The sequence below is a fragment of the Callithrix jacchus genome, chromosome 10 (assembly GCF_049354715.1).
Source record: "Callithrix jacchus isolate 240 chromosome 10, calJac240_pri, whole genome shotgun sequence".
Lineage (NCBI taxonomy): Eukaryota > Metazoa > Chordata > Mammalia > Primates > Cebidae > Callithrix > Callithrix jacchus.
In genome coordinates, this window is record NC_133511.1 from 16,446,084 (window position 1) to 16,467,532 (window position 21,449).

The window sequence follows — 21,449 nt, forward strand, 5'->3', positions numbered from 1 at the left end:
CTCAATTTCCCTCTTCTCCCGTCTCCTGCATAGGCAGAACCAGCTCTGAGCAATAGCCAGGGCAGCAGGTCCTCAGGCCTGCCACTACGACCTGTTTACCCTACACAGACCACGATCTATCAGGTCTGAGTAACGCCCCACTGCTAGATGTTTGTGTCAAAAACGCCTTCCGGTGGTGCAACAGCTGGGTGGGACCAGTGACGTGGACTCAAATGCCACAAAACGTACTGAGCACATTCTGAGTCAACACAATGATGATGTGCCCACCCCAGATAAAGATTTTCAGTATTTATTTGTTTGGGTTCTGCTTATATGTACCCCTCTTCATCACCAAAGATTTGAGGCTACTGAAAATGAAAACTGAAATGGCAATAAAAGAGAGGGGGTTGCAGAGAGGACACAGGACGGGGAAAATAGAAATAATCGCAGAAAATTATGACCTGATGAAGAGCACAATCACAGAAGCGGTGAGAGATGGCAAAGTTGCCAGAGGTAATCTCCACGTTGCCTTTGGGTTTCCTGGAAACCTGAGAAGGGAGGGATTCAGTCAGTTACATAATTTTCTTTTCTTTCTTTCTTTTTCTTTCTCTTTCTTTCCTTTCTTTCTTTTCTTTTTCTTCTCTCTTTCTTTCTTTCTCTCTCTCTCTCTCTCTCTCCTTCTTCCTTCTTTCTTTCTTTTCTTGAAATGGAGTCTTGCTCTGTCACCCAGGCTAGAGTGCAGTGGTGGGATCTCGGCTCACTGCAACCCTCACCTCCTGAGTTCAGCCTCCTGAGTAGCTGAGACTACAGGCATGAACCACAATGCCTGGCTAATTTTTATATTTTTAGTACAGGCAGGGTTTTGCCGTGTTGGCCAGGCTGGTCTTGAACTACTGACCTCAAGTGATCTGCCTGCTTCAGCCTCCCAAAGTCCTGGAATTACAGACGTAAGCCATGATGCCCGGGTTCTTTTGAATTTTTTCTTATAAACAACACTGTGATGAACATCCACATAGCTAAATGCATGCATTCCATGATTATTTTCTTAAGATAATTTTTTTCGTATTATTTATTTATTTATTTTTGATATGGAGTCTCACTCTGTCGCCCAGGCTAGAGTGCAATGGCATGATCTCGGCTCACTGCAACTTCCACCTCTCAGGTTCAAACAATTCTCCTGCCTTAGCCTCTTAAGTAGCTGGGATACAGGCACAAACCACCAAGCCCAGCTAATTTTTGTATTTTTAGTAAAGACAAGGTTTCGCCATGTTGTCCAGATTGGTCACCAACTCCCGACCTCAGGCAATCACCCGCCTTGGCCTCCCAAAGTGCTGGGATTACAGGCAGAGCCACCTTGCCCCACCTTAAGATATGTTTTTAAAAGGAATAACGTTTTCTGGCCAAGTGCATTCCTATCCACAAACCTTTTGCCATAACTTCCTGGGGAGGTTGGAACCAATGGCTTAGACCCCAAAGGAAGGAATTTACCCTAAAGCTTTCAGCAATCTTCTGTCGATGCTCCCTGTGTGGACTTCCAGACAAACACGGACGACTGAATGCACGCATCTAATTTCACTTTTTTTCTGAAATCCTCCTGAAACTATAGTGAAGAAATCTTTTTGGAAAAGTTATAGCGAGGCACTGTGGCTCATGCCTGTAATCCCAGCACTTTGAGAGGCCAAGGTGGGCAGATTGCTTGAGTCCAGGACTTTGAGACCAGCCTGGGCAACATGGCGAAACCCTGTCTCTACTGAAAAAATCAGGCAGGCATGGCACACTTGTAGTTCCAGCTACTTATGGGGGCTGAGGTGTGAGAATCACTTGAGCCTGGGAGGTGGAAGCTCTAGTGAGCTCTGATTATGCCACTGCGCTCCAGCCTGAGCAACAGAGTGAAACCCTGTCTCAAAAAAAAAAAAAAAAAGATAAAGATGTAGATTCACAGAGACCAGATGGGGGAAAGAAAGAAAAGACCACAACACAGTTTTGGATGTTAGAAAGCAAACGGACCAGTGGCAACTGACTTAGCAGACCTTGGGAATGCTGGTCATGAAATGGAAGTGAGAACAGATGAGTTCCAGCCTGACTTACACTGCTGGATTCTCAAAAGACTAAGAGATGACAGTAGGGCTGCTGCTAGCCCATGCTGCACCTGTGGGTGCAGTAGAAACAGCCTCCCCTTTCTCAAGACAATCTATAGCCATCTGCCAGAGATTTGTCGTGATAAATATACAGCCAGGCACGGTGTGGCTCACTCTTGTAATCCCAGCACTTTGGGAGGCCGAGGCAGGTCGATCACCTTAGGTCAAGAGTTCAAGACCAGCCTGGTCAAGCTGGTAAAACCCCATATCTACCAAAAATAAAATTAGCCGCGCATGGTGGCGGGTGCCTGTAGTCCCATCTACTCAGGAGGCTGGGACTCCAGCCTGGGTGATGAAGCAAAAAAATAAATAAATGAATCTCAAAAAAATAAATAAACAAATCTATCATGTCTACCCTGTAAGAGAGGTAGACTCAGAATGATGCAGTGCACCGCTTGCCCAGCCATATATGACTGTCTTGAACTGGGGCACCAGTTTCTACTGAAAGAAGAGGTGACAGAGAAGGCTGTCATAAAACATGAAAGATTGATTGAAACAATGTAAGGAGCAGTTAGCGCTTTAGCTTCCCTGTCTTAGCTTAGTAGAAGATTAGAAGTTTATTCTCCTCTTTTTTATTGACACAGAGTTTTGCTCTTGTTACCCAGGCCGGAGTGCAATGGCACGATCTCGGCTCACCACAACCTCCGCCTCCTGGGTTCAAGCAATTCTCCTGCCTCAGCCTCCCAAGTAGCTGGGACTACAGGTGCTTGTGCCACCATGCCCAGCTAATTTTTGTATTTTTAGTAGAGATGGGGTTTCACCATGTTGACCAGGTTGGTCTCGATCTCTTGACCTCGTGATCCACCCGCCTCGGCCTCCCAAAGTGCTGGGATTACAGGCGTGAGCCACCGCGCCCGGCCACGGAAGTTTGTTCTCTTGAACATCAGTCAGAGTTGAGGACAGGAGATCTATACTAGGAACAGGATTAAATCAAAGTATGTCCTCTGAAATGTTGAGTCCCCTTCCTGCTTCTTCCACTTGGCCCCAAGGACACTGGTATCCAGGCCTTTACCCTCCAGGCAGAAGGATGAAAGAACTTTCTTAGGGGAACATGACCAGCTCAAGAGGTAAGACGCAAAGGTTTTTACACTGGGGGTTCCCCAGCTAAACATCTCAGTGGATCACCCTACAGCGACATTCATAGTCAGTGAATACTACCCATGCACTTGGAGCTTCACACTATCTTTAAAATCTCCCACTCTTAAATTTAAGCAGCCAGATTGCCGGTCATTTGAGGAAAGATCCTAACATGAAAGATAGAAACCGAAACAAAAAATATTTAAAAAGGAAGTTGGAGAAAACTGAGAATATATAGAAAGAAGAACACACTGGAAAATGCTGTTAATAACATCAAAGAATGAAAAGAATGTATTACATTGATTAAACAAGAACAGGATACTATAAAAAGACATTCACAGAATAACAATAATAAAAACTCTTAGAAATTAAAAAAAGATAGCAGAAATAAAAACTATATAGAGAGTAAAGGAATAGCCCAGAAAGGGAGAGCATGCAGAGACTGAAGAAGACAAGAAACCAGCCAAGGTTCTTCATCCCAAGGCAGCTGTGAAGTGCAGCACATCTCTGGCTCCATTTTCTCCATAAGGTTTGGGGTTCCATGAATGAGTCTGTGGGTAAATTTCCTGTGCACACAATGTATGTGTAAAGGAATAATTATCCTATGGTTCAAAAGAGAAGTAAAAGTAAGATCAAAGTGTAGAAGCTATGTTAAGAAAGATTCCAGCTTAATGATTTTTGAAAAGAGCAGTAAAAATAAGACCAAAATGTGGAAGCTGCATTGAGAAAGATACAATTTAATTCTAAAAATCTTTAACAGAGTTGCACAAAGATAGAATGAAGTGTTTTGAGAGATGGCACAGTTGGCTGTGTTCAATACTAAGCAGGATTCATTCACTCGACAATTGAGTGATGACCACGTGCAGGCACAGGGCTAGGCTCTCCGTATTTTCAGTATTCTATTGTTGCACCGCAAAGTGCCCTAAAGCAGCATCTTAGAACAACGGTAAACATTTATGATCTCTCACAATGTCTGCGGGTCAGCAGCTTGGCTGTGTTTCAGGGTCTGTCATGAGGTTGCAAGCAGGATGTTGCTTGGGGCTACAGTCATCTGAAGGCTAGGCTGGGGCTGGAGGATCTGTTTCCAAGGTGGCTCACTTTACTTGGCTGGCAAGCTAGTGCTGGCTGTTGGGAAGGCGCTTCAGTTCCTCCCTGTGTTGACCTCTCCACAGGGCTGCTTGCGTGTCCTTACAATATGGTGACTCTACCTTCCCTCAGAAAGAGTGATCCAAGAGAAATCAAGGTAAGTACCACAGTGCCCTTTATAACCTATCCTTGGGAGTGAAATACCATGACTTCCGCAAGAGCCTATTGATCACACATCAGCCATCTTCATGTAAGACGGACCACACAGCCAGGCGTGGTGGTGGGCGCCTGTAATCCCAGCTACTCAGGAGGCTGAGGCAGCAGGAGAATCGCTTGAACCTGGGAGGTGGAAGTTGCAATGACCTCAGACTGCCATTGCACTCCAGCCTGGGCGACAGAGCGAGACTCCATCTCAAAAATAAATAAATAAATAAAAAGACGGACCACACATGGGTGTGAATGCAATGATTGCTGGGGCCACTGTGAGGGCTAGCTACCACACTGTGCTAATGCAATGATGAACAAACAAATGGAGAGCCTGAGCTCAAGAGCTGTTAGTCTAGAGTTTTGATCATTTGTTAAACGATATCAAAGAATTGGGGCTGAGAGACACGGTGGTTCCCTCAAACCCTAATGCCCTGTGATCTCATGGTCCTAGGTCCGAGGTCTTTTGTCCCATAGCACTAATTCATTATATTAGAACCGGCAGCTCACCAAACCCTCACACCTCTGATATGGGCCATGGGGTGGGGGCTCTATTGTGCCCCTGCATTGTCAGCTGCTTGTCACCACACAGTGAGATAGCCGGGACTCCATCCTGCAGGCTCTCAGACAGGAGACAAGGGAGTGCCCTGATAACCCTAAGCTTGTTGTTTCTCTCCCCAGGACATGCCCCTGCCTCCTGGGAGACAGGGAGTTCTATGATAACCGAAGGAGGGCACAGTGTCCCCTTGCAGGAGCCGCTTTTGATCCTGCCAGGACAATCAATCCTTCAAGAGCAGCAAGGCCCTGTAGGTACAGGAAGAGAGTGACCCTCAGATCCCTTCCCTTTGCCCTAATCGGGGCCACATAGTATACCAGAGACCTCAGGGGTAGTGACCCCAGATGTTCTCAGAGGACTTCTAACCTTTGAACTTGGGGATGGACATAGGGGTATGGCTAGCACTGCAGCCTGGCCCACATGGCTGAGCCACCACACCCAGCCTAAAATGGTATCTTTTCTCCTTCTCCTCCTTCGTCTTCAATTTCTTCTTGAAACAGCATCTCACTCTGTCATCCAGGCTGGAATGACATGGGTGCTGGTCAGCACACCTATGGGGCACTAACCCAGGCCCACAGAGGAGTCCTTTACTTCCAAGTCACCTGAGGATCCAGTGGTGACCAGGGAGACTCTGACCTGAAACTGTGCTGGCTCTGGGGGACTGTTGGATAAGCCAATGTGGGCCAGGCAGGAGTTCAAACACACTTCCCTGGTGCCCACAGGGACTCCCAGCACACGCTCTCCTATGGGTGTCAATGATTCAGTCTTTCTTGGTGGCATAGGATATAGCCTGGAGAAGCTCTGGGGAATATTTCTTTTCTTACTTATTTCTGGTTTTAAAAGTAATACTCAGGATGACTATTGTTAAAAACAAAATAAAAAGAAACCAGAAAATAACAGAAAACAACAAGCGTTGGAGAGGCTGTGAAGAAACTGGAAGCCTGGGCGTCACCAGTGGGAAGGTGAAATGCTGCCGTTACTATAAACAACAGTTTGGTGTTTCCTCCAAAACGTAAATATAGAATTACCATGTGACCTGGCAATTCCACTTCTGGATATATGCTCAGAAAAACTGAAAGCAAGGACTGGAACAGATATGTGTACACCCACGTTCATAGCAGCAGTTTTCACAATTGCTTAATGGATAGAGTTTTCTGTTTGGGATGATGAAAAAATTTTCAGAAATAGTGGTGGTGGTGTTTGCACAACATTGTAAATGTGATTAATGCCCCACCTATAAATAGTTTAAATGGTAAATTTTATGTCATAAAAGTAATACTAAAATTGTCTTTCTTTCTTTCTGTCTCTCTTTCTTTTCTTTTTTTCTTTCTGGCAGGGTCTTCCTCTGTTGCCCAGGCTGGAGTGCACTGGCATGATCTAAACTGGCCCCAGCCTCAACCTCCTGGGTTCAAGCAATCCTCCCCCCTCAGCCTCTCGAGTAGCTTGGTCCACAGGTGTGCACCACCACACTTGGCTAATTTTTGCATTTTTTGTAGAGACATGGGTTCGCCATGTTGCCCAGGCTGGTCTCAAACTCCTAAGCTCAAGCAATCCACCTGTCTCAGCCTCCCAAAGTGCTGGAATTACAGGCGTGAGCCACCACACCCAGCCTAAAAGGGCATCTTTTCTCCTTCTCCTCCTTCTTCTTCAACTTCTTCTTGAAACAGCATCTCACTCTGTCACCCAGGCTGGAATGCAGTGGTGTGATCTCGGCTCACTGAAGTCTCTGCCTCCCCAGTTCAAGTGATTCTCCTGCCTCAGCCTCCCAAGTAGCTGAGATTACAGGCACACGCCACCACCCTTAGCTAATTTTTGTATTTTTAGTAGAGACAGGGTTTCAGGCCAGGCACAGTGGCTCACGCCTATAATCCTAGCACTGTGGGAGGCCGAGGTGGGTGGATCACCAAAGGTCAGGAGTTCAAGACCAGCCTGGCCATCATGGTGAAACCCCATCTTAAAAAAAAAAAAAAAAAAAAAGAAAGAAAGAAAAAAAAAAGAGACGGGGTTTCACTATGTTGGCCAGGCTGGTCTCAAACTCCTCACCTCAAGCGATTCCCCTACTTGGCCACCCAAAGTGCTGGGATTACAGGTAGGAGCCACCGTGCCTGGCCTAAAATGGTCTTACATCCCAACACTACATAAATGTATAAATTAGAGAGCAAAAGCCAACCCTCCTGGGATAAGCTTGTTGCCTAGCCTTCCAGATTTCTCACTTCCATATAAACCAGATGTTAGGATTCAAGTATTAGTACGAGTGGGTAGAAGCCACCTGTCCTTTGCATAGGGGGCATCCCCCTTCTCCATGGGGTTCTTGACACCACAGCATAGTAGAGAAAGATTCCATAGTTGAATGTTCCCTGCTCAAATCCCATTCTGGCTGGGTGCAGTGGCTCACGCCTGTAATCCCAGCACTTTGGGAGGCCGAGGCAGGTGGATCACAAGGTCAGGAGTTCAAGACTAGCCTGGCCAATGTGGAGAAACCCTGTCTCTACTAAAAGTACAAAAATTAGCCAGGCAAGTTGGCAGGCACCTGTAATCCCAGCTACTTGTGAGGCGAAGCCGGGAGAATTGCTTGAACCCAGGAGGCGGAGGTTGCAGTGAGTTGAGATTGTGCCATTGCACTCCAGCCTGGATGACAAGGTCAAAACTCCATCTCGAAAAAAAAATCCCATCCCACCCCTTGCTAGGTAATGTGCCTCACCATTCTGAAGTACCTCTTCCTCATCTATTGATCTATTGTGTCTCTGATGTCACAGTTGATCATGAGAATTACATAGGTCAATATGGTAATATAATTCAAAGTTGTTTTTTAAAAGCAGCTCACACTACAAGCATTACAGTCAGCTTCATTGCCATCCTTGTACTGAAAAGCCCTACAACTGTTGCCACTGGGCGTTTCTTCTTGGCCATCATTTGGAGGGGGCTTTCACCGCCTCGTATATTCCGTTTTCCCTTCTGTGACTCCCCTCCGTTCCAAGTCTTCATTACAACCTCAAATCCCAGTGCAGGGAATGCACAGAACAATCGACTCCATCTCTCTGTGGTCTCCATCCAGTTCCTCTGGATGTGCTCCTCCACAGCTAACATGCACTGTCACCGAAGTTTTCTCTCTCAGAGGTATTCTAGGCCTAGCTGTTGAACTAACAGGATTTTCACTTCCTCACACATTTACATACACATACGCACATGTGGTCCCTTACCAGGTTGCATAGTACATAATAGTTGAAACCTTGCTTTTTTTTTTCACTTAAAATATCTTGGAGATCTTCCCATAAACAAGCAGACTTCCCAAGCCAAACCAGAGTGTTTTGCTTGAACTCAGGACCTCATGATCTGAGACCTCAGGATCGGAGACCAGCTGTTAGAGAATCTCTGAGAAGGGTAGGTAGAGCCGGCTGCCAGGACCCGGGTCAGCTCAGCCGCTGGAGAGGAGCAGAGGACTGACTGGCCGCAGGGGACCAAGTCCACATGCTGGCTCTGAGCAGGAGGAAGGCTGCTTTCCTCGGTCAGTGGGACACACCCTAATGAGGACTGATACCAATTGACCAACCAGAAGAGGCCAGAGATGAGGCTGTGTATTCCAAGGCCCAGGCAAAAGACATATACCCTAGAGGGAGGGAGTGTGTCAGTCAGTTTGTTTTTTTGTTTGTTTTGACACAGAGTCTTGCTCTGTCGCCCAGGCTGGAGTGCAGTGGTGCCATCTCGGCTCACTGCAACCTCCACCTTCCAGATTCAAGCAATTTCCTGCCTCAGCCTCCTGAGTAGCTGGGATTAAAGGCATGCATCATCATGCCCAGTTAATTTTTGTATTTTCAGTAGAGATGGGGTTTCACCATGTTGGCCAGGCTGGTTGGTCTCGAACTCCCAGCCTCACCCACCTCACCTCTCAAAGTGCTGGGATTACAGGTGTGAGCCACTGCACCTGGCTTCAATCAAGGGTCTTAATTGCTAGCCACAGAAACCTACTCTGGAAAATACAATCAGAAGATGAACTTATTGACATATTTCCAGGAATTTCGAGGAAATGTCTAGGAAAGCTGGAGCACTTGGTTTGGAAAATAAACAAAAATAAGGGGAACTGAGGGAGAAACACAGCCATGCTCACACCACAGAACTAGAGGGATGGGGACTGCTGTGCTGGCACCACTGAGCCAGGATAGGGATAGCCCAGTGTGCCCGGCAGCCACTGCCATGCCTGGTCCCTGGCCTGAGGCTGTAGCCTGGACGCAAGCGGCCTGTTGCTGCTGCACTGTTCCTGCCCACCCCAGAAAGGATTCTCCACTGTCCCTGTATCTTTAGACCAGTCTGGGGCAATTATATCTGATTTGCTGCGTGTAGGTCCCATGTCCCATGCTGGAAGCAAGGGAGGCTGGAAGGCAAGCTACTGGCATTGTTAGTGTCTATAATGGAGGCAGCCTCTGACTCCCACCAAAACTCATCAGCGAGACATCTCCCAAACAAAGCAGGAGGGCTTCAGGAAGATGGGGCTGGGAAGATGTCTTAGATCTCTTGGGCTACTATAACAAGATGCCAAAAACTGGGTGGATTTTAAACAACACACATTTATTCCTCACAGTCCTGGAGGCCGGGAAGTCCAAGATCAAGGCACCAGCATATCCAGTGAGGGCCCTGGTTCATAAATGGCACCTTCCAGCTGTGTCCTCGCATGTGGAAGGGACAAGGGAATCTCTGTGGGGCCCCTGTTATAAGGACACTAATCTCATTTATGAGGGCTCCACCCTCATGACCTGATCACCTCCCAAACGTCTTCTATCCTAATACCATCACCTTACGGGTTAGGATTGCAACACAGGAATTTAGGGGGATGCAAACATTCAGTTCACTGCAGCAGCCAAAAGCTGCTACTTTGTTACTACCAGGAGGCATCTGCCAGGTCAGTGACCCAGGGGACTGGTGTGAAACCTTGGTGCAGGTAAGAGAAGGAGGATGAGGACTGTGGCGGGACCCTCAGAGACCTGCAGGATGTCCCTGAGGGTGGTGGGGAAGGTGCATGGTCCCATTCAGGGTTCATACTAAGAAACAAGTTCTGGGAGACACCGAGGCCCCCAGGGTTCTGGAGTCAGCACTAAACCAGGCAGCCCTCAGGTGAGGTCAGAGAGCATCTCAGAAGCTTCCAGTCCCTGTTGGAAACCACCCCCCGTGCATCCACCTTCCTTTTGGTGCCTCGTTGGCCTCGTTGGTCCTTTCCTAAAGCCACCCAGTAAACCCCCAGGTGCCTGGTGGGTTTGTCAAGGTGTTCCCCTATGGATTCCTGGGCTTCTAGCAGGGGTGGGTATCAACGTTGCCGCAGTAGCCTTACTGGCCTGGTATGCAGGAGTGAGAGCAGCTGGGGCAGGGGAGACCCAGAGGTCTGACCCTGGCCAGCTCCTGAGGCCTCTTTAGCAGAGTGTGGCCTGGAGGGGAGCGGGAGGAGGAAGTCCTGTTTAATACAGCACCAGCGATTGCACATTTACGCCGTGCCTGATGTTAAGTGCTTGACATCTCTGCGCCATCAGACCTTCAGCACGACTCTCTGAGCCAAGGATTGTCATGACCCCTGTCATCCAAAAGAAACTCAATTATCTTCCCCAGATCACCCAGTAGTCAGCCAAAAAGCCAGGATTCAAACCCAGGCTTGCCTGATTCCCAAGTATACATCCCTCCCACCAGGCCAGCACCAGGGGCCAGAGGGGGATAGGCCTGGGCCAGACCAAGGTGGGGGCCACCACCCTGAGGGCACATTGGGAGGGAAGGAGGAGGCCCCAGAACTCCCTCCCAGGGGCCTGCCCCCTCCTCCTCAGCATATTCCAAGCCTCTTCCAGGAAAGCCGTTAAGGGCTTGCATCCCCCTATGGAGAGGAAAGGGAGATGGCTCAACTCTCAGGCCTGGGGTCCAGAGGGAACCGCCAAGATATCAAGTCCTTTGAGACAAAGGCTTGAACTGACTCTTTCCTTGGGGAGGTTTTTTGAGTCTCTAAGGGTGGTGTGAAAGCCCACTCCAAAGGCTGCAGCTGCCCACAGCTGTCTGTGCTGATGAGCCCGCTCAGGGCCCCTGACTCTCTACCCCTAACCCCAGTAGCTGTAAACTCAGTCCCAAACTGGCAGGTCACCTGGCAGGAGGCCCCGGGAGAGTGAAGACACCTGTTCCGTCTCTCCTTCCTGGACTCATCTTGGTCCCCAGGACTCATTCCTCAACTCTGGATGGAAACCATGGGTTTAGCATTCAAGTAATTTCTGAAATAAGCATGAATCGCTTTTATAATGGAACTGGGGTGGGGTGGGTTAAATGAAACTACACAAATGAGTTAAAGGCACTGAAGATCTCATGCAAGGATGAACCAGCTCCCCCAGTGTACTGTGAGCTCCCCCAGGGCCAGGGACCCTATTCTGCTGGCCTCCAGGTGTTCTCCTCAGTGTGAGGCAGAGTTGGGCACACAGCTCCACAAAAGCTGTTTGCTGGTTGTCCTGTGCCTAAAACAATGACTGGCACTTCGGAGGCATGTGATGCCTATTTGTTGGCTAAATGAATATAAGTGGGTTGCGTATTTTGTCTTGGGATAATGTGTGACATTTTTTCCTGCCTCCCCTTAGAGGACCCCCCATATGCTCTCCTCTAGCACACCCTATGCTTACCTCTCCTGGGGAGTATCCCCTCCCCAGCCCTGGGTGTTTCCTGCCATGCTGCTGCTAAGCTCTGCCCAGTCATGGCCACCTCCCCACCTCCCCAGCTGCAAGGAGGAGTCACATGGGGGACCAGTTGAGGCTAGATTCTCAGCAGCTTTATTGAATATCAAGAGATGGTATCACCTCCCACTGGACATGTGTCCTCAACCTCATACCAGAACTGCTGTGGGACAGACAGACAGACAGGTGGCATGGCAGGGCAGGTGTCCATGGTGGTAAGGCCAGTGCACCAAGGACACCTCAGCCTTCCAAAGGGTCTCGCATCTGCACCTGTTCCTGCTGCTCCTGCTGCTGCTGCTGCTCCTGCTCCTGCTGCTGCTCCTGCTGGGGGATGGCGAGGGTCTTGTCCTGGCTCTCTTTCTCCTTTAAGGTGCTGAAGAAGGAGTTGACCTTGTCCCTCAGGTCCTTCTCCAGGAAGCTCAAGTGGCCTTCCATGTCCCCCGAATGGGGACCCAGCTTCTGCCTCAGCTGTTCCATCTGCTGCACCAGAGCTTTGTTGAAGCTCTCCCCATAGGGCTCCACCTGGCGTCGGAACTCCTCCACCTGCCGGTCCAGGTGCCCGCCCAGCTCTGCCAGAGACTTCTGCAGCTCTTCGGTGTTGGCCCTCAGGTTGCCATGCACGTCTTCAGCCACGGGCGCCAGCCTCTGCCGCAGCTCCTCAGCGTTGGCTGAAATCCTGGCCTTGAGCTCCTCAGCGTTCTTCTTCATCTGGAAGGCCAGGCCCTCGAGCTGGTGGTTGAGCTTCTCCTGCGCGTCCTGCGCGTAGGGAGCCAGGCTGCGGCGCAGGTCCTCCACGGTCTGGTCGATCTTGACCTTGAGCTCGTCGGCATAGGGAGTGAGGCGCCCCTTGAGCTCCTCCACGTTCTGGTCGATCTTGGCCTTGAGCTCGTCGGCGTGGGGCTTCAGCGAGGACTGCAGGCTGTCTGCATTCTCCCGCAGCACTCGCTGCATGCGCTGTGCGTAGGGGGTCAGCTGGCGCCGCAGCTGCTCAGCCTGCGTGTTGACCTGGGCGCGCAGCTCATCCGCGTAGGGCCCCAGGCGCTGATGCAGCTCTCGCACGTTGTCCCCGATCTTCTGGCTCACCTCACTGGCATGGGGCAGCAGCCGGGCCCGCACCTCCTCCAGCTCCTTCCGAATCTCCTCCTTCAGCTTCTCCGAGTCCTTGGCCAGGCGTTCATGCAGCTCGGTGGCGAAGGGCACCAGCTTCTTCTGGAGGTCTTCCCTGTAAGTGTTCACTTCCCCAAGTTTGTCCTGGAAGAGGGCACTGTGGGGAAGGGCACAAGGAGGTCACATTACACTTTACATTTACATGGCAAGGCTTCGTCTGTTTGTATACCACTTGCCTTATGCATACCTGGTAGGACAGGTGAGTGCACCCTCCCTATGGTGGTTCAGATTGGAGAGGATGGGTGTCACAGACTAAGTTATGACACTGAATTTCTATCTCGGGATCTCCCACTGAGTTTGTCTCAGAATCTGCCCATCATGTCACCTCCAGCAGTTTGCTTTCCCCTCCTTGTCTGCAGAGGGTGGGACTTTGAGGTCCTTCCCAGCGGGGGTGTGCTGGGACCTAGGATCACATTGTATAATAGAATGTTGTCTTCTTGACCTCTGCCGGGGGTCTTCTAGCGGCACAAAACACTGATTCCCTTGCTGGTGCCCAGGGGGCTCCCCTCCCACCCTCCCTCCCCTTGATTCCACTGGATCCTGTCTTTCTGGAATGTATCAGAAGTCAGCTCTCATGATGTTTTCCTCCCTCCCTTTCTTCCGTGAGCCTGAATGATAGGATGTGGCCATTTGCCAAATTCTAGAACGTTAAATCAAAAAGACATTGCAGGGATTATTCGGTCCAATGTTCCGGTTTACATATGTGGATTCTAGGTCCAGAGGTCCCCGAGTTAGTAGCAGGGCAGTGGGTACCCTAAGCTCTGGGCTCCTGTCTCCAAGCTCAGCCCTTGCCAATGCATTGCGTGGCCTTTAAGAACTCCCTGTCACCACTGCACACTGTACTCCCTCTTACTTGAGTTGCTGGGTGAGTTCAGATTTTTGGAGATGTTCCACGGCCTCCTTGGCATTGTTGCTCAGCTGGCTGAAGTAGTCCCACATCACAGTGGCCACCTGGTCAGCACTGACCTCAGCCCGGGCTCCTGGGTGGTAACAGAGAGCAATTCATGAGGCCCTGTCTCCTTTGTGGCCCCTCTGCTCAGCTCTGAACTGCAGACAGGATGATGGGGCGCGGCGGGGGGCGGGGGGGGGGGCATCCTGCCATTTTCCCTGTCTGGGTTTAGCTTTTTGGAAGCCACGGGGACATGTGAAACTGGTATAGCACCAATGCCAGTGGGCCCAGACTGGGACTGGGCCAGCTCTCCTGTGAGCCAGTTGGCAGCCAGGCAGACCCCATGTCCAGCTGGGGACTGATGGGCACCCAGAAGTGTCCCTTTGCTTTGGCCCAGCCTCCATCCTGCACCACTCCTAGCAGCAGCCTGAGAACCCCTTCAAAAGACAGCTTCTACTCACCAGTGACAGCCACCAGGGCCAGGGTCAGGACCATGGCCTTCAGAAACATCCTGGGCTCCTTGCTGGGCTGGAGGAGTTTCCTGCCACACTGGATCCTCCCTGGAATCAGGGGAACTGACAGAGAAGTCCTCAGGAGAGCTCACCTTTGCTGCTGTGGGAACTGACTGAAGCTCAGAGCCGGCCAGACATTTAAACTGCCCCTACCACCTCCGCCCCCCACCGCCCTCCCCGCCTCCTTCCCCAGCGTGACTCCACGCTGGAAGGTGACACATTCCCAAGAGGCCTCTTGGACTTTTGTGACCCTGAGATTACGTGGAAGCTGACAGCAGATCGGGGATGAGGCGTAGTCAGAAGTGGGGGCTGTTCCGCGCATGTGCGCCCCTCCCCCAGTGTGGAAGGGACGAGCGGAGTGGAAAACAGTGGAAGAAGCACCTTGGGGAGCCCCTGAGCCCAGGTTGATGCCTCAAGAGGCCCTGCTGGTGGCTCTGGGTTTGTGCCAGGCTCGTGGGGGGCAAAGTTCACATCTCCTCTGTCTACCCCAGTGAAGAGAGGCCCCCACAATCCCCACATCTGCCATGAATACTGACTCCATCTCAGAGCACCAGACACTGGACTGGGACCATCAGGGGCTGCGGATAGCATAATGAGCTAAAATCTAGGTCTCTTTTTAAGGCACACCCAGGAAGAGGGGGCCCTGGAGAGCCTTTGGGCAGATGGGCTGGTGGGACGGGGACTTGTATTGAGGGGGTTAACTGTAGTGTGCTTCATGTCTCGCTGCCAAGCTGTGCCACCTTGGTCTCATTATTCAAAGCCCTGAGCCTCAGTTTCTCCTCCGAACAATGGGATGGTTCAGTACATTAAATAAGACATTGCTTGCAAAGTGGGTAATATGGTCATCCTTTAGTCTCCTTGGGAAATTGGTTCCAGGACCCTCTACACATACCAAAATCCATGGATGCGCAAGTCCTTGATATAAAATGGCATAGTATTTTCACATAACGTAAGCACAGCCTCCCATACACTTTAAAGCTCTAGATTACTTATAATACCTCATAGGATGTCAGTGCTGTGTGAATGGTTGTTATACTGTATTGTTTAGGGAATCATCACCAAGAACGTTTGTATATGTTCAGTACAGATGCAATTTTCTTTTTGTTTTTTGTTTTGTTTTGTTTTGAAACGGAGTCTTACTCTGTCACCCAGGCTGGAGTGCAGTGGCGTGATCTCGGCTCACTGCAACCGCCACCTCCCGGGCTCAAGCGATTCTCCTGCCTCAGACTCCTGAGTAGCTGGGATTACAGGCACCTGCCACCACACCCAGATAATTTTTGTATTTTTAGTAGAGACAGGGTTTCGCTGTGTTGGCCGGATTGGTCTTGAACTCCTGACCTCAAGTGGTCTGCCCACCTCAGCCTCCCAAAGTGCTGGGATTACAGGTGTGAGCCATCGCGCCCTGCCCAGATGTGATTTTTTTTTTAAATGGTTTTTAATGGAGATGGGGTTTTGCTATGTTGCCCAGGCTGGTCACCAACTCCTGGCCTCAAGCGATCCTCCCATGTTGGCCTCCCAAAGTGCTGGACTTACAGGTGTGAGCCACTTTGCCCAGCCCACAGATGCAATTAAAAAAAAAAAAAAACTTTCAATTCAAGCCTGGTTGAATCCATGGACACAGAAACCACAGATACATAGGGCTACCTAGAGAGTTCCTGGCCCAGAGTACACTCTGAAAAATAGTTGCTGTTATTATAATAATCATGCTGTGTTCCTGATTTGGAGCAAAGCAGGGAGTGTCGTGGAGTGCTAACAGAGTATCTTCAGAGCAATTTTGTTTTTAACATTGGGGTACAAAGAGAATATTTATATTTTTTTCTAACCGCATAAAGTTAGAATTTCGGTATTTTTCATGAGAGAGAATATTGAGATGGTGTATATACTCCAAAAGAGAGTAGAAAAGGGCATTGTATATTTTTTCTAACAGAGTATCTTCAGAAAAATTTTGTCACTCTAGTGAGAGTGACAGAGTGAGACACAGCCCTGTGAGGGGTGCCAGGTGGGCCAGAGGCAGGGTGATGCGTGGGACCAGTCTGAGGCCTGACTCCTGTCCTCCTCTACCCCCAGCCACACTCCCTGGGCAGGATCAGCTGGCTTGAGCAGAGTCTTGGGACCTGAGGCTCTCAGGGGACCTCATCGGGGGATGGAGGGCAATGGCAGTGGTGCCCAGGAGGTCTTCTACTTGGATGTCTAATGGATCTCTACATGAGGCTACATGCCCGATCACACACAGACATCCACATCAGCGTGTCACACACAGACATCCACATCAGTGTGTCACACACAGACATCCACATCAGTGTGTCACACACAGACATCCACATCAGCGTGTCACACACAAGCATCCACATCAGCGTGTCACACACAGACATCCACTGAGGTGACACACCACATCAGCGTGTCATACACAGACATCCACATCAGCATGTCACACACAGACATCCACTGAGAAGGTGACACACCATATCAGCGTGTCACACACAGACATCCACTGAGGTGACACACCACATCAGCGTGTCACACACAGACATCCACATCAGCGTGTCACACACAGACATCCACTGAGGTGACATACCACATCAGCGTGTCACAGACATCCACATCAGCGTGTCACAGACATCCACATCAGCGTGTCACACACAGGCATCCACATCAGCGTGTCACACATAGACATCCACTGAGAAGGTGACACACCATATCAGCGTGTCACACACAGACATCCACTGAGGTGACACACCACATCAGCATGTCACACACAGACATCCACTGAGGTGACACACCACATCAGCGTGTCACACACAGACATCCACATCAGAGTGTCACACACACACAGACATCCACTGAGGTGACACACCACATCAGCGTGTCACACACAGACATCCACATCAGCGTGTCACACACAGACATCCACTGAGGTGACATACCACATCAGCGTGTCACACACAGGCATCCACATCAGCGTGTCACACACAGACATCCACTGAGAAGGTGACACACCACATCAGCGTGTCACACACAGACATCCACTGAGAAGGTGACACACCACATCAGCGTGTCACACACAGACATCCACTGAGAAGGTGACACACCATATCAGCGTGTCACACACAGACATCCACTGATGTGACACACCACATCAGCGTGTCACACACAGGCATCCACATCAGCGTGTCACACACAGGCATCCACTGAGGTGACACACCACATCAGCGTGTCACACACAGACATCCACATCAGCGTGTCTCACACAGGCATCCACATCAGCGTGTCACACACAGGCATCCACTGAGAAGGTGACACACGACATCAGCGTGGGTCCCTCTGCTGGACCACACCGCTCCCCGTGACTAGGAGGTGACATATAGCACATTGCACCGTTGGACCCTGTCAGTGAGTGCAGTGCTGACAACAAGGAGCTGCAGTTATTTGTAAAAATGAACGCCACCAGAGTAGACCACAATTGTGCTAACTCTAATTTGCCTTGTGTTCATTTTTTCAGTTTCCAGAAGGGGCTTGATGTCTCACAGGATCAAAGGCAGTCAAATGACCCTCTGACTCTGACGCCCCTTCTACTGGGTCCCCATCACCCCACGGTTGTCCCCACGCTGCCATGCTGCCTCCTTTTTGGTGCAGCCTGTGCCATCTCTCAGTGACTGTTGGGGTCAGACCCTGGAGTCCACTCCCTGGCTTTGCATCCAGGCTCCAACACGTCCTGCCTGTGTGTCCTTGGGCAAGTCTCATAACCTCTCTGAGCCTCAGTCGCCTTCGTGATACATACCATTGTACCTGCCTCCTAGGCTGTGAGAATTCACTGAGATAATCTTATAGTGCTTGCAGCAATGTCGGGCACATAGTAAAAGTGATCACGAAATGTCAGCCACGTCTTACCCCTGCAAGGCTCACCCCCATGGAACCCATTGTTCCCAACCCTGCTCCTGAATCAGGCACAGTTCAGCTTGCAGTGGGAGCAAAGGGCAGTGCTCCTGCCCCTTCCCCAGGCCAGAGCTGAGGAGGAGACTGAGTCACAAAGGACACCTCAGCTGCAGTTTGACCTCCGGGACTTACTGTCTGAACAGCAGGTGTCACTAGCATGGGAGAGGCCCAGAGGCACTTCTGTCTCGCCCACCTACCTGGGTGCACCCACACTAGGAGTGCCTGCACCATTTAAGCATGTCCAAGTGCCAGGGTGTGTACGGGTTCACATAAGTATGCAAATCACTAAGAACCAAGGGGCTGGCACAGCCGTGCGTGCACTCACACTCACAAGGGGGCCTGCTGCCTCTCAACGTGGTGGGGACGTGACCTGTTAATGAATGTATTTACTTCCCAAAGTTTGTGGGTATGTTTTGCATCAATCTGTAAATGGATTTGTGTTGGGGCGCAGGGAGAGAATGAGATCCCCCTGTGCCCAGTCTTGCAGGGTGCAAGTAAGTAGCTGATAGGAAGAGCAGACAGCCTTTCAGCCAGGCCTGGTCCTGTGAGTCAGAGACGTCCACCTGAGGGTTGTAAAAGGCCCGTGTGATTTTGAGGGAGATGTCGCCTCTCCAAGCCTCTCCTTATTTGTACAACAGACAGACTTAATGGTTGGTGAGGCAATGAGGCTGACAGCTCAGCATTAGCTCCAGCCACCCCTCCTGGCCATCCACACAGGGATCAAATCAGGAGTCAGTCCAGAGGTCAGAGTCAGGAGCAGACAACTCAGATCAAGCCAGGGACAGGCTGAGCCAGGGACAGGCAGGTCACATGGACATGTGCCTCACGTATGCTTCAAGGCTCCCCCCACCCCAAGCCCAGGAAGAACTAACGGACGGCTCGTGGTGCCATAGGAGGGATCTGGGTAAGATACTAGGAGGAACTTCCAGCATGATGACGTGTGATGAACAAGGGCCTCTGGCCAAAAGGTCTGAATCAGGGCTGCCCAGCCCAGCCTAGTGGGAGGGGCATGGATCATGGGGGCTCATGTACTAAACTTCACCTGGACACAAGGTGAAATAGCCCAACCCCAGAGGACCATTTTTGGCCCTGGAAGGTCGAATCCCCTCTTCCTCCCACCTCTCACTGGCTTCTCCCCGGAGCAGTCTTCATTCCAGGAGAGCCATGATGGGAGAGAAGAGCAGCTTAGCCTGGCCACCAAGAGAGCCCTTTTCAGGGTGCAGGCTGGACTGCTGGTGAGGGGCCACAGGCATTTACAGTGCCAAGCCCTTGGAAGAAGACAAGGCCCCAGGCTTCCTGGAAGTGTGCAGCGTCTAGCTCAGCACCGCCCCGCCAGGTCTCTCTGCCCACATCTCCTGATCTCCCTGGGTCCATTGCCATGCAGGACAGAGGCCAGGCTCCTCCAGACCCTCTGCACAGATGTAAGGGCTAGGAGGATCCAGGAACACGGGACTCCACCAGCCCATTCTAGCATGCTGGGGCCCATGGACCTTGTTGCTCGCCCTCACCTGGATCTTTGTCCCTGCTGTACCTTTGCTTCCAGGCTAAGGATCAGTCTGAAGCAGAAAAGGGCATCCCCAATACCAAATCCTCCGGTGACCGCTTCATCACCTTCTCTACCCCACCACCAAAGCCTGCTGTTAGCAGGAGACTTGAGACAGATTTGTTCTGGGGATGTGACTGATGTCGCTATAGGGGCTCAGAGCTCTAAGCCATCTGGTACCTTCCAGGGTGTGTGAAGACCTAGATTAAGGTTCCCAGCCTTACCACTAATGGGCTGTGCATGTGGGTAGGTCTCTACCTCTTCAAGCCTTAGGTTTCTAACCTATAAAATGGAGTTAATATCTACTTCACATGAGTCTGATTACTTGCATTTTAACAGAAAACAAAGTCTTAAGTCAAAGGAATGAATCTCTCTCACTCTCAACCAAGTTTCACTCTGTCACCCAGGCTGGAGTGCAGTGATGTGATCTCAGCTCACTGCAACCTTCACCTCCTGGGTTCAAGCAATTCTCATGCCTCAGCCTCCTGAGTAGTTGGGGCTACAGGTGTGTGTCACCTACAGGCTAATTTTTTGTATTTTTCATAGATACTGGGTTTTGTCATGTTGCCAATGCTGATCTTGAACTCCTGGCCTCGAGTGGTCCGCCTCAGCCTCCCAAAGTGCTGGGATTACAGGCGTGAGCCACCATGCCCAGCCAGGAATGAATATCTAACAGAGGAATTCCAACTCTCAGCCACTGATAAAGCATTCTGAGGGCAGGGCCAGGCCACTTTCTCAGGCCTCTGATTTCACACTGTGGTGTTAATTGCTTCTTCTGAGAGGATGGCTTGCCAGAGCTCTATTTTATGTTGGAGACTCCTTCTGCCTGCAGACTCCGCGGTCTGGGAGGAAGGGAGGGATGCGCGAGCCCCTTGGTGGACCCACTGCTTTGTACATCTCTATCTCATTTCCTGTTCAGCACCACTCTGGGAAATCCGTATTCTGGCCCCATTTTATTCTAGAAAATTGAAGCTCTGAGATGTTACCTCTGTGGCCTGGGTCATATAAGTGCCTTGGATGTCCTGGCTCCAAGGTCTCAGCATCCAGAAGACAGGCCCCCTCATCCTGCCATCCCTACCACAGCTTCACTATGAGCCCAGGGGACATCTCAGCCCGAGAAGGGTTGGCGTTCCCTCCCGGACCACTGATGCCCGCAGAACTCCTCTGTGCCCTGTCCTCACCAGACCTTGTTCCTCCTGGGTGCTCCCACAGCCAGCGGACAGTGAGGGTTGCTCTTCTCCCAACCACACTGAGGAGCCCAGGAAGCCCAACCAGAGAATCAGTCCTGGGGCCTGGTTGGGGAGAGCCCCAGCCATGAGACCAGCTCCTGCCCCGGGGGATGTTATCAGTGGGTCCAGAGGGCAAGGCAGGGAGCCAGGCTGGCGGAGAGAAGGACAAAGGCCTTGGTTTCTGAGTGACCTTGGCCCTTCTCCACCAAACCCTGTCCTGAACTCAGCGGGAGATGGGGGTGGGCACACAGGGGACGGGGTAGTGGGGTGCTGCAGGGTGAGCAGCGCTCACCCACCTGGATTGAAACCCAGAGATGGAGGTGCTGGAGGGGGCTGTAAGAGCGCAGCCCTGTCACCGGGCCTTGCAGGGGCCATTGCTGCCTTCTCTTCCATGCCTTCCCTCCAGAAATCCCCCAGCCCAACCCCACCGCTTGTTCTCAGGTCTGAAGAAGC

General features: G+C 50.9%; 1 protein-coding gene and 1 long non-coding RNA gene across 2 annotated transcripts; one reads left to right on the forward strand and one right to left on the reverse strand.

The window, feature by feature from the left end:
* Nucleotides 1–340: 340 nt before the first annotated feature.
* On the forward strand, nt 341–6,297 carry LOC118145627 (uncharacterized). Its single transcript, XR_004730903.2, has 3 exons — nt 341–492; nt 4,367–4,437; nt 5,166–6,297. It is a non-coding gene; the product is annotated as an uncharacterized LOC118145627 (long non-coding RNA).
* A 5,499-nt stretch (nt 6,298–11,796) lies between these two features.
* APOA4 (apolipoprotein A4) lies at nt 11,797–14,402 on the reverse strand. Its single transcript, XM_002754446.5, has 3 exons — nt 14,241–14,402; nt 13,744–13,870; nt 11,797–12,987 (listed from the first exon to the last, which is right to left on the reverse strand). Exons 1-3 carry the CDS (start codon nt 14,287–14,289, stop codon nt 11,964–11,966), a joined length of 1,200 nt encoding a protein of 399 aa, XP_002754492.3. The 5' UTR covers nt 14,290–14,402; the 3' UTR covers nt 11,797–11,963.
* Nucleotides 14,403–21,449: the final 7,047 nt, after the last annotated feature.

What these genes read in the sequence shown, in the direction of transcription:
- APOA4 (XM_002754446.5), bottom strand. Translation starts at nt 14,289, where the DNA reads ATGTTTCTGAAGGCCATGGTCCTGACCCTGGCCCTGGTGGCTGTCACT. An exon ending in GGCCCTGGTGGCTGTCACTG is followed by an intron (nt 13,871 to 14,240) that starts GTGAGTAGAAGC and finishes GTTACCACCCAG; the next exon opens with GAGCCCGGGCTGAGGTCAGT. An exon ending in GAACTCACCCAGCAACTCAA is followed by an intron (nt 12,988 to 13,743) that starts GTAAGAGGGAGT and finishes CCTTCCCCACAG; the next exon opens with TGCCCTCTTCCAGGACAAAC.